At 43.9% G+C, this 15,246-nt stretch overlaps 1 protein-coding gene across 2 annotated transcripts in view; it reads left to right on the forward strand.

Moving 5' to 3' along the window:
- The first annotated feature begins 6,499 nt into the window (after positions 1-6,499).
- The window catches only part of LTBP3 (latent transforming growth factor beta binding protein 3), a 339,672-nt gene continuing 330,925 nt past the window's right edge, over positions 6,500-15,246 (forward strand). The window contains exon 1 of one of the 2 annotated variants that reach the window (XM_086938082.1): positions 6,500-7,398. In XM_086938082.1, the coding sequence (XP_086794208.1) occupies positions 7,161-7,398 (238 nt within the window). In that variant the 5' untranslated portion in view covers positions 6,500-7,160. The remainder of the gene's footprint in view (positions 7,399-15,246) is intronic. The other variant, XM_086938083.1, reaches the window with a different exon arrangement.

Below are 15,246 nucleotides of genomic sequence, written 5' to 3' on the forward strand. Positions count from 1 at the left end.
GCTGGAGTGAACCTGGCAGAAATGGTTTATGTATCCTAACAGAACTTTGGAGGGGAAAGTGGTATAAATATTGGGGCCCTGACCCCAGAACTTTAAAACGCGTTGGGAATAAGGAACCTGCCAAGAAGAAGAGCTGGAAAAGCTGTGAGAAGAGACTACCACTTTGATGTGTTGTTCTTTGCTGTGTTGACCTGAAGTGGCTGCCTCTTGGGCAGTGAAAGGACTGGACTGAACTTTCTACAACTTCTTTTTCTGAGTTTCACCAATGGCTTGAAGTAGAGCTTGCCCCCTGTTTAAGAAGTTTCAGGAATAGCAAAGACTTCAAGCTCATTTGCTACCAGCACCAGGAACTGTGTGTTTTGGACAGCAACAGAAGAAAAAGCAACCCAACGCCATCAATGACGCTGCTGCCAGCTCTGTGACCTGGAGGCACTGCAGAAGTCACTGTCACATCCCACACCAGCAGAAACAATCTGATACGATTCTGCCATCCCGTGGAAAGTCATTGAAAATGTATGCACTGTCACAATATATATCTTAGTAGTGGTTTGTATTACTTTCTTCCTGCTGTGTCGCTCTTCTTATCTTATTGATCTATGAGGAAAAACTGCCAGTGCAGACTTTTTGACTTTTCTGGAGTAAAAAGACGTTTGCTATGTTTCACTAACACAACAAAATTGCAGCATGGGTAGGAGCAGTGCACGTTTCCATTTAAAACAGGCACTTGCAATGCAATAGGTCTCGCATTAGGAAAGTTTGAGCTATTGGTATTGTAAATTACTAATTTTGTATTTGTGTTGGTTTTGAAAATAGCGAAATTAATAGCTTTGTCATTTACAATGCCAATAGTTTTAGCTTTCGCAAATGTGACACCTATAGCATTTGTATTGCAATATGTGTTGTATTTACGTGACTTAGATGTATTGATATTACAAATAACAATTGCTTTTAAATTTTGTTATAATTAATTCTTAAATAAAAGTTATTGTAATTTATAATGGCAATAGCTTAACATTTTGTAAATAACTTTTGTGAAGATTATGTTCAGTGTCTTTTATTGTGACAAAAATCCAAGAACAGAAGTGAAATCTTAACATCTTTTTGTGACATTTGTAATAAAGCTTGAAACATTGAGAGAACATATTTGAACCAGTTGTTGGTAAATGGTTGCACAGATTGATGCTGTGGTGGCACTGAGTGATGTTGTGGTGGCAACGAGTGATGCTGTGGCATTCAGTGATGCTGTGGTAGCGCACAGTGATGTTGTGGTGCCCCTGAGTGATGCTGTGGTGCCCCTGAGTGATGCTGTGGTGCCCCTGAGTGATGCTGTGGTGCTCCTGAGAGATGCTGTGGTGATGTGATAGATAGAGAGCGATAGATAGATAGAGAGCGATAGATAGAGAGCGATAGATAGATAGAGAGCGCTAGATAGATAGAGGGAGGGCGATAGACAGAGAAAGGGCGATCGATAGATAGATAGATTGAGGGCGATCGCTAGATAGATAGAGTGAGGGAGATAGAGTGAGGGCGATAGGGAGATAGAGTGAGGGCGATAGATAGATAGATACAGTGAGGGCAATCGATAGATACAGTGAGGGAGATAGATAGATAGAGTGAGGGCGATTCATAGACAGAGTGAGGGTGATTCATAGACGGAGTGAGGGCGATTCATAGACGGAGTGAGGGCGATTCATAGACGGAGTGAGGGCGATTCATAGACAGAGTGAGGGCGATTCATAGACAGAGTGAGGGCGATTGACAGAGTGAGGGCGATTGACAGAGTGAGGGCGATTGACAGAGTGAGGGCGATTGACAGACAGAGTGAGGGCGATTGACAGACAGAGTGAGGGCGATTGACAGACAGAGTGAGGGCGATTGACAGACAGAGTGAGGACGATTGACAGACAGAGTGAGGACGATTGACAGACAGAGTGAGGGCGATTGACAGACAGAGTGAGGGCGATTGATAGATAGATAGAGTGAGGCCGAACATGCAAGTTATGCTAGTAATGTCTCCTTCGTTAGTGTCTTCCAATTCAGCTGCGGTGAAATATAAATTTACCTTTGCATTTATTTATGTAAAAGCTCAGCTCTTACTCTAGATTACAGCCCTCCTCATGTTAGAAAAATACAGCTCTTTAACTCTCTATATTGCTTTGAAAGTCTGTAATTAGTCATAATCACAAGAGCGAGGGTAGGGCTGAAATTATCAACCTTTTAAAAAGGACAAGAGGAAGGTGGCATTAAAAACTGCACTGTCCAGAGACAGGAATAAGAAAGCACTAAAACTGTAATTTGCAAAGTGTATTTGATACTTTGCTTACTTTGACACTGCATGTCTGTCTTTTAAGCCACTAAAGCACTCTGCAACATGAGGCATTGTGGGAGTTGTAGCCTTTGTGCACTTCATATGAAAATGGTTTACCACGAGCGTCTCTGAATAACAAGTAGTCAGGTGGCTTGTCATTATCGGTTCTAGGGAGAGACAGATGCACCCAGATAAATACCAGTGTACAGTATCACATAAGCCTTGTGTCCGTGCTGCACGTTTGTGTACAAGGGAAAATAAACATCCTGGTAATAACGAGCAGAGGTAACGCCCCAAGGATGGTGAGAAACGCCAGCATGAGCGAATAACCAATCAACTGAACGGCTCGTCAGGGGTAGTAAACGCTATATGGATGTCATTACGCCTCGATGTTGTTATTACAACCGGTTTCATAAATTAATCTCAGTTTTACATTCTCCCTCCTGATTTGCAGTACTAGTTGTAGAAGTTCAGACTCACATCAGTGTATCATTATCTTTTACATGTTTGTTATTAACACACTTGGTCCCTGATTAAATATATTCCTGACAACCTGTATTTGTTGTGTCTCCTGTTTTGCTCATAAATTTTACATTAGTTCTTTTATCGGCTCCCTACAAAGCAGTTATGTAGGCCTTAAGTTTCAAAATGTCCTGAACAAATCCATATATGTGAACGAATGCCATTTTTCCACTTTCTGGTCCCAGAGTGAAAGAACTTAGCAAAAAGCTTATAAAATGAGAATATGCTCAAAAGTAGAACACTGTCCCTAAATGTAAACAAAACGCTGACGCTTTTGATCCGTTATCCCAGGCAGGAGGAAGCATTGAATCAGGAAAGAAATTAAGGTGTTAAAATACACATATAACATAATAAATGTGGTTTGGACTCCCGTAGTGTTTTTGTGCCTCCGAGTGTTAAAGGTCGGTCTTGCCCACAGAGCCAGTGAAACCAGCATTGTACTCAACCAGACATCACGCGCCGTTTGTCTTCTAGACCCTCCTCAAATCCATCAGTCAGTGAATGGATGGATGGCCAATTTGACACAGCAGAGGGCCTCTTAATCGACGTAAAATTCGAGAAAACTGAAATCCTTCCCTTCCTCAGTGCTCATTTTAAGAAGCCTTACCTGAAAATGTTAATGTGGTGGGACTCGCTGTACAAAATCTATATTAAATCTCAGCGAGGCGGACCGCTGCATACCACAGCGAGTGTAATTGGTGCCCACTGATTCGTTGTGCAGCTATCATAAAGGACCGGGTGTACCCAGAAGCGTGTACGGTGTTTTCACGAGCATGTGCACATTATATCTTGGAGTGAAATACTCTACTTACGAACTGTCATTATTAGGATACTAAGCATGTGCTTAAAAACATGCGTGGCTCTTTGGGACATGCGCGCCTTATCCATGGACACAAACTCGGGTGCGCTGCATAAAACCAAGTACTGTGTGTTTCATGTACAAACGGAGGCGCCGGTTTTCGAAGTGTTTCAAGGGCTGTTTATGTGACAATAAAACACATTTATCACAACAGGGGGGCTGGGAGCCCCGAGTGTCTTGGTAACATGTATGTGTGAGAGAGGTACGCAGTAAGTACGCACCGTGGGTCTGTTTGCTAGGGACCCACAACACACGTGTCACAGACGGACACAACGTGTGTTCGTGTCGAAAAGTGTTGTGCATGTAATACTTTCGAGTAACAGGGGTTTAACTGCACTGCGACCGCCGTGCAGCGCTCCGATACCGTGATGGTCATGTTAGAGCTTTTAACACATAATAAAGAAATAAATAAATACATAAATAGAAGTATGTCTGAGGGCAGGGGTACCAAGGTGCACTTAGCAAACTTAAGTAGAGTACCGGGGCACCCCTTTCCTTTTAAAACAAATCTAAACGTATCCTGTCTCATTTACAATAAAGTCAGCGCAGGACGGGATGAAATGCAGAGTTTGTAAAGGGTTGTATATGTAAACGTCGTCTGGCTGAGCACTTCCTGCCCCTGCTTACAAAGTGTGTGAGAAGGGGAAGGGGGGGTTGTGATCCGTGCATATGTATCATACATACACACATTCATGCATAGTTATTGCAGCCCGGATCTGGGACAACGTGAGCACACAATGCATCACGGTGTGTTCAACATAAAAGAACATTCAATGACATTACATTGTACATTTGTACACTGAACTATTCTATCCGTGTGTATTGTGTAGCATAGGGTAACAAGGCGGCTTGTAGAACAGGCAGTGGCATTGCGGTGTGCGCGTAAAACACGGGTGCAGCATGCAATGGCATTCGAATGTGTACCAAATTTAAAAATATCTTATGAACCACAACGTGCAATTTAATGCGTCATGCAAACTCTTACAAAAACATAACTGTATTTATATAAAATGCAACAAATGTTGTACACAAAAATACCCCTGTGGCGTGTAGAACATAATATTGCGACACCCAGCGGTGCGCACAGCTAACAATGCCGTGGCGTGAGTAATGCGCTGCAACGCGCTTTAAAAAGCCTCAGTAATAATAAAAATAATGCAATAAAAGGAAGTGTGTGCTACATGTAAAAACATTACGGCTTGTGTGTGGCATGCAATAACACCCCAGTGTGTGTAGCATGAAATACACCCCAGCGCCTACATGTAATAACCGCGTGGTGTCTGTAACATGCAACAAAACACGGTATTTACATGTAATAACATCGCAGCATTGTTTACAACATACAGTGACACTGCGATGTGTGTAACTGTTTGTGGAAATATAATGCCAACAAGAGGGCGTCGGTGTTCCATTTCTTTTTCTATAATGCAGATAAAGGATCCAACAAAAAAGAACCAGCGCGCGCCTCGCGCTGAAGTTAAACAAGCTTAAAGCAAAAAAAGCAAGCAATCGCGATCGGAAAACAAGCTCTTTTCAAAAATGCCCGCCCCCTTTAGCAATAACGAGACCTGATCAAAAACGAAACCTGCCGTGGGGCGGGACTTCCGTCTTCGGGAGCCCGCGCCCACGGAGTGCCTGGACAGAAAAGCAGTGCTGGTGACGCGGGGCTCCCATGCCCGAGGGAGAGCCCCGCGGAGGCTGCAGAGTCCGGCGATGCGGTGAGTGGGGTTGATCGGGGGTCGTCTTTATGTGGGGGGGTCGTCTTTATGTTGGGGGGGGATTGTCTGTGTGTGTACTCTCATGTGTGGGTGGGGGCGGCGTCGGCGGCGGGGGGCTGGGGAGGTGTGGTGTGTGTGTGTATGTGTGCGCTCGTGTGTGTGTGTTGTGTGTGCCTGCCTGCGTGTGCATGTGTTGTGAACAGCCTGCCGGAATGTATGTGTGTGTGCACGCATGCGTGAGTGTGGCTGTGTGTGATTGAGAGAGGCTGCGAATGCGAGGCAGGGGATGTGCACGGCGCCGTGCGCGCCCTCGAGGAGGAATCTGAGACAGCAGAGGCGCGTGGCCGAACGCTGTCTTACATTCCCCCGAAACCGCCGACAATAGGTCCTTTGCTACGCTCGACCTAAAAAGAGCAGGTACAAGGCAGCACAAGTGCAAGGTACGATTATGCACACCCGCACAAACACGCCCCCATGCACTTTATCAGCTGGGCTTCCTACACAGACCATTACCTGGCCTGTAAGCAGCAGCAGGAGAATGGCAGAAGAGAGTGCTGTATAGAGAGAAGGCAAAGGGGCAGGGCCAAAGAGAAGAGGGTGAGAAAGGAGGAAGCAGGGTGTGAGTTGCTGAGAGCAGGGTGAAGGGGAGAAAAAGGAGGGGGATAAGGCAGAGTTGAGGAGGAGAAAACAAAACAAAATAAAGCACATAGGTGTAAACTCGCAGACATACAGTGCTAAATCCAATAAGCACGGCCCAGCAGAAAGCACCGTCTCTTACCTCGGTGGGATAAGTAATACTCACAACGAGAAACCATACAACAAAAACAAAGCCCCACCCGACCGGAACGTCCCGAAATAAACGTGCTGTGCTACCCAGGCGTCGTCGTCGAGCCGGTGTTCGCCGTCACAAGTTTGTGGTGCTGGCCCCGCGCCTGTAATCGCCAGGTGCCAAGTGCCGCTTCGGCGTGGCAGCCGGGGGAGGCTTGTGGTGGCTGTGGCAGCGGGCCCGCATCACCTCGCCTCTCCGCCGTTCCCGCCCACGGCTCATATTATCCATAGAAAGTGAGCGAGGAAAAAGACAGGGGGTGAGGCACAGACGGAGGAATGTGCAGAGCCTCGCCAAGCGCCGCACAGATTTATCCCTACGCGCAGACGTAGCAGTTTTCAGTTTTCTTCTGCTGCTGCTGCTGTTGTGGAAACTTTTCTCCGCTCCGGATCCCTGGCCCGGCGTTCGTTATCGTTGCTCTTTCTCCTGCCTCGAAAGGGAGGAAGAAAGCGGGGCGCCCGGAGGAGAGGGAGGGACGAACGGATGCATCCGTGAAAGAAAAAAAAGAGGGTAAAAAGGCATCAGCTGAGCTGACGAGTCCAAAGAAATTTCCAAAGCAGAGAGAGAACTTTCTGGAAAGGCCCTTTGTCAGGCGCAGCCATGAAGCTCGGGATGCACATGGAGAAGTCGATGAAAGAAAGAAAATAACGCTGTAGGGCAGCCTACTACAGAAAAGAAAATAACGTTTTGGAGTAGGCCTTGACGAACGGGCTGTTCTGGGGAAGTAACTGAGTAAAGCAATTATATGTTACAGAGCAGTGACTGAGTGGAAGCAAAGAGCATTCGGGAGAAGAACGGGCGATACTGTTCCAGAAGAGGCAGCGGAGGGAAAGAGAAGAGGTTTCCAGAGAAATCTACAATCAAGAGTGTCGCGCCATCAAGACAGCTTACCATTTTCTGTTCTTTTTTTACAACTAGGATGGTACGATGATGATGCAAGGGCTGCTCTGGTTAGCGGCCTTGGCGCTGGGCGAGTGGTGTGCCCTCGCCTCGCCTGGCACCGTGGCTCGGGAGCGCTTCAAGGTGGTCTTTGCTCCCCTCATCTGCAAGCGGACATGCCAGAAGGGGCAATGCCGAGACACTTGCCGGCCTGGCAGCAATATGACACTGATTGGCGAGAATGGGCACTCCACTGACACCCTCACTGGCTCGGGGTTCCGCGTTGGTGAGTTATTTGTATCATGAGTAGCAGATGGGGGGATGGGGGGGGAATGGGCGGGAGGTTGCAACTTTGTTTAAGGGATCTTGGTCTGCTGCAACTGGTGACACTGGTCCTACATTGGAGGCTTGTGTGGCACCAGATGCTGGCTCTTGAAGTCACATTAAGCATACGGAAATACTAACTTGAAACCAAAGTTTATGAAGTAAAGGCAGTTGCAGCAAGAAGCAGAGTGTGCGTCAAGCATGTTACCATCTAGACCCTACTAAAACCACAGGCTCAGACCATTCCCTAATTATTGAAGCCTGAAGAGATCGCCTTAATGCCTGGCTTTTCTTTTCTATTGTTCTGCCAGCCCTTACCGAGTAACCTCTGTGAGTCATAGACTTTTAGCAGATCAATTTCGTTTTTGAACACCACTTTTTTTTCTTATTCTATCTACATTGTTTCATCTTCCTCCCAGAGCACTAGTTCTTCGTGATATGAATTTGCCTCTCTCACCTCATAATTCTCTGCAGCATAATTTGAAGATTTTAGCAAAAGAATTGCAACTCAGATGAATCAAAATGTATTGAAGCGTTGTCACATTGGTTACTTACTGTGTTCTACCAGACACTTTACGATAGTGGTCGCCCTCATCTGTTGATTGCTGTGTTTTGATATTTGAAAGATGTGATTGTCTTGCTCACATAGTGTAAATATGAGCATTTGATCGACCGTTGGAAGGGCTTTTTCGTCTGCATCAGGAAACAAAAACCTTAAATACTGACATTTAATTCACAAATGGTAGATTGAATGATTACTTTTTTTGTCATTTTTTATTTCACCATTAGCACAAATTCATGATCACACCACAGCCACTGTTAAGCTGCAGTTATTTCAACAGCTCACTCAGACATTGTAAAACGCACGAATATGTAACAACCCTCTTTTAAGGTCCTGTGTTGTGTCATCTTAACGTCCTAGCTAACTTCCTAGCGAGACTACACAATACACATGAAATGCCCTACACTGTTCTGCTGAGCTGTTTTTAATTGATAAGAGTGTTGTATGTAAAGGCTAACTGTGATTTTTTGTGGCACATCATTTTTTCAACTCTGGGGCCTAATTTGAGCTTCTATTATTGTGTACTACCAGTGGCCCAGTCTAGTAGTCATATTGTGAGGAAATACTTTAGCACACAGGTTTAATACTTTGAAAAGCCACTAGTAGCAGATTTTCAGCTTTTTCTTTTAGCCTAGTTGTGACGTTACAAAAAGACATCCCACGTCCCCATATATACAAGTCAGTTCCAATCTTCCTCAAAAGCAGCAATCAATCAAAACTGTTAATCCCCGTTCGCCCTCAATGAGGTTACAAGTATCTGCAGTTGTGTCTTTGTCTCATTAGGCATCATGACTATAAATTTGGCTCGCCAAGTACCACCATCAAGGGTTTCATGTCTGGACGTATTGTTCCCACATGGTAGATAGTTACCTGCATCTCTTTCAGCTGCCAAAACCCAGAAGTACATCTCATCATGTAGAGTTCCATTTCTCCAGCTCTGCCAGGTGCTTGTCAGATCTGAGATGGTTTGGGACGTTCTGCTCTGGTTTGGGAGGGGTGAGGAACAACTGTTCTCTGCAAGAGATATTATTTGCCCATCACAGCGATTGTTCTGTACAGTAACCAACGCCTATGCTATAATGGAGATTATTCTGTGATCTCAAATTGGTGTTCTGTATGGGTGGAAATCCTGGGATGTGAGAGGAAATATAAATCTCAACTCGCCCTCAGTTGGAGGATGTCCCACACCTTGGACTTCTTTTCACTCTTCAGAGTGATGAGATGCCTCACATAGACTTCAAGGAGATCACTGGCCCTGAACGCCTACACCACCCTCTAAAAAAAAAAAAAAAAAAGGAATCAGTTAATTTCCGAGGCATTTTCTTCAGATTAACAAATCTTACCCTTCTTGGAAACTCAAAAAGTTTAAAGCGATATGTGTCAGTCAAATTTGCTTTATTCGAGGTAAAAAACTCATAAAAGCATAAAACATTTAAAACCATTACATCCACTGTTGACAAATTTTTAAGACATATTTACATCCTTAAGGAAAACATTTTTAAAATGGTAAAGCATCGTGACATCAATATTGTTAAAATTCATCAATAAAACCTAAAATTCATACAGTTATTTAGCCAGTGTAATCACAGAAAAGCCGAGTTCCCATTAGCTGGGAGAGCAGACAATGGCCTAGCTTCATCTCATCAAGCCTACTATTATGCAGGAGAATTCCTTCTAATAGCCCATGTCCAGCCCAAGAATTTAGCAACTGCCACAGCGATGGTTGGCAAAGAACTAGTGCAGATAATCCTTAGGGCCACATCACTCTCCCTCGTGCCTAGCTGTTTGCACATAGCCCTCAGCCAGACACGTCGGGGGACTGAGTAAGCCCCGCACACGAAAAGTAGATGGGCAATGGTCTCAATACTAGATTTACAGGCTTGCAGACATGAGAATTACCCTCTACCCATCTTCCAGTCAGTGATCTACTTGGGAGAGACCCCACTCTAAGCTGGAAATAAAGCGATATTAAATATTCCATCTTGTGAAAAAGCTTGGTTTGTGATAGTTCTGTTATGACTTCAAGGCATGTGATCTAGGTGGGCAGCATTGCATTTATACTCGTAAAGCATGGTCTTAGTTATAATGCAACATACCAGTCTATTAAGTGCATGGAAGGGATATAGAGAAGGAGCACACATGCAGCTTACGTATTTACCGATAGTGAGATTTTTCTTCAAGAAGCACCTGGAAGCAGACAGTGTGGAATGGGCACACATTTTGACATTTCCCCTGAAGACGGCATTTATCTGGTGATTCTCCAAAGGGTAGCAGTTGTTGGATCTATATTAAGTGGTGTTCCATATCCTAGGTGCATAGCAGAATATTTGATCGTGTGGTACCTTGCACATTTTGGTTTTAGACCCATGATGTTGCTACTATGGATGGTATGAATGCCACCTAGAGTCTTGATCTTGCTTGCCAGACAGGGAGAAGTGATGGTCATCACAGACTTTAATTTTATGTAGCTGACCTTACAGGTGATTTGGGCCGTACAGGGGAGGGAACAAAGGTTCTTGAGTGTTGGTGTGACTTGGTCTATCTATCTGAGACCCTTGATGATTTATGCAGCTGTCTGGAGGGCACTCTTAAGCAGAGTTATGTATGGTTCTGTGTATAGCGTGTTGCCTCCATCCAAGTACGAGTATGATGGGACTAGTTCTTTTAGGGTTCTTCTTACTTCAGTTTCATATTTGATTCTATGAAGCAGGTAGAGCAGCTACTTTGCTGTCTGTATCGTTCTAGCTAAGTGTGTCATAAAGGTGCAGTCACTATTGACATAGATCATATGAACTTAGCACTCTTGACCAACTGGTGGGATGAATCATTTAAAGTCAATTGCCAAAAGGCAATCTTGAACTTATGGTTGTCTTTTGCCGTTGGTGATCAGTTCATACTTTGTTTCAGAGAGCAGAGCTTCATGTAGGCTTGAGCATCCAGGTCTGCATTGTGGAGAGCCTGTCCCTGAGTTGTTTAATGTTGTTGCTGAATGAGATGTTCAGATAGCGTTGTATGTTTTCTGCAACTTATGGATCTTGATGTGTTTGACACCAGGAGTGGTCATAGTGATTCCACATAAAGTTTGAAGATTACTGCTGACAATATGAAGTATTGGGGTATAAGAAAGGTCACAGGGACATGCTTAGTTCTTGTTTTCACCCAGACTAGTTAATACCTGTTGTTCAAGTGAGAAGTGAACCTTTGCTGGAAGGTGTTGTCAAAGCTCTTTTCATGATGAGCAATGCATGATGGTCAAGAATGCTGAGAGATCAATGATGGCTAGTAGACAGGGTATGCCCTCCTTTGTGAACTGTAGGTCATCTTCGAACACCTGTATGGGTGCTGTTTTTGTTTTGCGGTGTGCCTTAAATCTGGAGGACATCAGTCTTGATTTTCTTGTGTACCAGTGTGTCAATTACTTTCTGAATGATCTTTCAGAAGAAAGGAAGATGTGAATAGACAATAACAAAATGATCTGGGTTGAAGCTGACCTTCTTCAGCAGCAGGAGATTTTTCCGATTCTGAGAGAATTTGAGATAATGTGTAGACCGCTGCATAGCTGATGCTGTCTGAATAGTATGACATTGATGAACTTGCCTGTGGTCGAGGCAATGATCTAATCTTCGTGCAATGTATTCGGCTGCTGGGCGTTTCCCCCCCCCCCCTGTGCTGGAAAATGCCATTTTAGTGGCACCATGACGAGCTCAGCTCGTCAGCAGCACACGACACCCGTGGGTGATGACGAGCTGAGCTCGTCATCAGCATCGAAAGGGTTAGAGAGACTGGGAATCTCTCTGGTTCTCAGGTCATCAAGAAGTTAAAGTGTGACAAATTTGGTGTATTACGTGTGGGTACAGGAGGTACAGTAGCTGGTGTTTTCCTGTGTTGTACAAGGATTATTGTATCCTGTCAAAGAGATTGACTCATTTATTAGGCACATGCCCTGTGCTGAGATATTACCTTGTCCTGTGTCAGTGCTAGTTTATTATGTTTTCTATGTGGAGTGGTAGACCTATGCTATTAAGGGAATTCTGATATCTGGTGTTAGAGCTGGTTTGAGACAGTCTTGTAAGGTATGTAAGTGAAGTGATGGATGGGCATCATTCAGTGGTCTATGTTGTGGGGTCAGTGGGTCACTGTTCCCATCCTTGTATGCACACAATGGTTCCTCTGTGAGTTACAAAGGTTTCTGTAGATAGTTTCAAGCAGTGTTTGCAATCATCATTTTATTCATGATTTTCTTTTTTATGGGTTATTGACATTTTGCTTTGTTCATTATTGATTTGCATAATATGATACCATCCTTATATACATCCAATGCATTTCGGGGTTGTCATACACCCCTTCATCAGGGAAAGGACTCTGTAAACACAAAGTATAAGAATCACAAATAATGAAAAAACGGAACGCAAGTACAGTGTGCGCATGCACCATAGTGGGACCTAGATCGTGGGTAACTTTGATAGCGGAGTGTTAAAAAGTGGGGGTAGTTTATAGAGTACACCGTTCTGTGACCCGTTTATTCCCGAGTGAGGCAAGCGTGGTGTGCAGGTTCAGCACAAAAATGCTTACTTGTATCATTCAGAAAATTAGCGCATGTTCCTGCAAAGGAAAACGTGAGGAAGCGTATTAGTTGTCCGTGAGCGGTATAACGAGTTTAAGCAATGTTAATGAGGTTCCTCAGTGCAAACTAACCTTAGTGATTATGAGTAGGGTCCTCCTTTCTTAGACGCTGGTTCTGGCGGAACGCCATTGACCGCGTTTCGTTTCATTAGAGAGGCGTGGTCACGTGGGTTAGTAGGAAGGAGGTGGGAGTTTTTCTGGCCAGTTAAAGAGACAGTGTAGTGCTATAGCGCATTCAGATGAGGTTGAAAACGCCGTGCAGTCTGGGCCTGGTAGTTGTGTTACGACGAGCGGGTGGGTTAGGTGGTGTGGTATGAAGGGGGTAGGGCAGTGGGTTAAACGGGGGATGTGCAATGGCATACGAAAGGGCCGTGTGTTAGTACATAGGTGTGGTTCTTAGGTCAACTTAAATCTAGATCAATCAATGTACAATATTACAGACTAAAAGATTTTAAAGAAAAAACGTAATAAGAAAAAAGTCCTTAAATAAATCAGGAGTCACTGACTCGGTCCGTGAGCAACTTTTACAGGTAACAAGAGAGTTCGATTCTTTCATTAAGCCCCAGTGGCTTCTGTGTGGAAAGTCTGTAGATCCAGAAATTTTCTCTTTGGAGTAGGAATTTGGTGTTGTCTCTACCCTCTTGTTTGGCAATGGTTTCCAGTATCATGAATTTTAACTGAGCGATGTTGTGTTTCTCTTCGTGGAAGTGTACTGCTAGTGCTGATTTGGTGCTTTTTAGACGAATATTGGATTTATGTTCTGTGAGCCTGGTTTTGATTTTGCGTTCTGTCTTTCCGATGTATAGTTTTCCACATGGGCATTTAAGAGCATAAATGACATTGCTAGTGTCACATGTGGCGTTGACTTGGAGTTTGATCTTGTTACCTTTCATCGGGTGGTTGATCGTGTTGCCTCGAATAATGGAGTTACAGTTCCCACAATTGCAGCATGGTTTCGTCCCTGTATAGCTAGTTTGTTTTCTTGGTTTCTGTCGCACAAGTTCACCTAGGTTGCGTGATCTAGTATATGCAAATAGTGGAGGTTCCTGAAAAATCTGATTAAAGTCTGGTTCCAGATTCAATAATGGCCAATGTTGGTGAATAATCTTTTTGAATTTGTTGGTCATAGTAGAAAATTTTGAAACCACCACTAGGCGTGTCTGGTGTTTCTTGGCGCTCGGTTGTAGTAGTTTCTGTCTGTCTAGGTTGTTGATCCTTTGTATTGAGTCTTCGATGATATTTCCTGGATAACCTCTTTTGTGAAATTTGTGTGCGACTTCTTTGATCCGTTGTACTGCATTTTGGGGGTTAGATGTAATCCGTTTTGCTCGTGCCATTTGGGAGAATGGTAAATGAGTTTTCAAGTTGGATTCGTGAAAGCTGCTATAGTGTAGCATGTTATTTCTGTCGGTGGGCTTAGTGTAGAGATCTGTTTCGAATTCCGTTCCTTTGATGGAAACCTTTACATCTAGGAAGTTAACGCAGGTATTTGAGATTTCCCAGGTCAATTGTATTCTTTCGTCTATGTTGTTGAATTCCAACAATCTGTTTTGCAGTTCTTCTTGTGTGCTTTTCCAAACGATGAAGATGTCATCTATATATCTTGTGAAAAGCAATAGGTGATCTGTCCAATTCTTATTGTTGAGTATATGGTTTTCTTCAAAGTGTTGCATAAAGATGTTTGCATACGAGGGGGCCGCTGAATTGCCCATAGCCATGCCCACGAGTTGTTGGTACCATGTGTTGTGATGTTTAAAATAACTGTGGTACAGCGTGAATAGCATCAGTTCCATTAGGAATGTTTGAAAAGATCTTTCCATGTCAGATTTGAGTAAGGACTGTTCTATGGCTTCGATCCCCAAGGAATGGGGTATTGACGTGTACAGGGAACGTACATCAGCTGTGCATAAACATCACAACACATGGTACCAACAACTCGTGGGCATGGCTATGGGCAATTCAGCGGCCCCCTCGTATGCAAACATCTTTATGCAACACTTTGAAGAAAACCATATACTCAACAATAAGAATTGGACAGATCACCTATTGCTTTTCACAAGATATATAGATGACATCTTCATCGTTTGGAAAAGCACACAAGAAGAACTGCAAAACAGATTGTTGGAATTCAACAACATAGACGAAAGAATACAATTGACCTGGGAAATCTCAAATACCTGCGTTAACTTCCTAGATGTAAAGGTTTCCATCAAAGGAACGGAATTCGAAACAGATCTCTACACTAAGCCCACCGACAGAAATAACATGCTACACTATAGCAGCTTTCACGAATCCAACTTGAAAACTCATTTACCATTCTCCCAAATGGCACGAGCAAAACGGATTACATCTAACCCCCAAAATGCAGTACAACGGATCAAAGAAGTCGCACACAAATTTCACAAAAGAGGTTATCCAGGAAATATCATCGAAGACTCAATACAAAGGATCAACAACCTAGACAGACAGAAACTACTACAACCGAGCGCCAAGAAACACCAGACACGCCTAGTGGTGGTTTCAAAATTTTCTACTATGACCAACAAATTCAAAAAGATTATTCACCAACATTGGCCATTATTGAATCTGGAACCAGACTTTAATCAGATTTTTCAGGAACCTCCA

Source organism: Lissotriton vulgaris, chromosome 9, assembly GCF_964263255.1.
Source record: "Lissotriton vulgaris chromosome 9, aLisVul1.2, whole genome shotgun sequence".
Lineage (NCBI taxonomy): Eukaryota > Metazoa > Chordata > Amphibia > Caudata > Salamandridae > Lissotriton > Lissotriton vulgaris.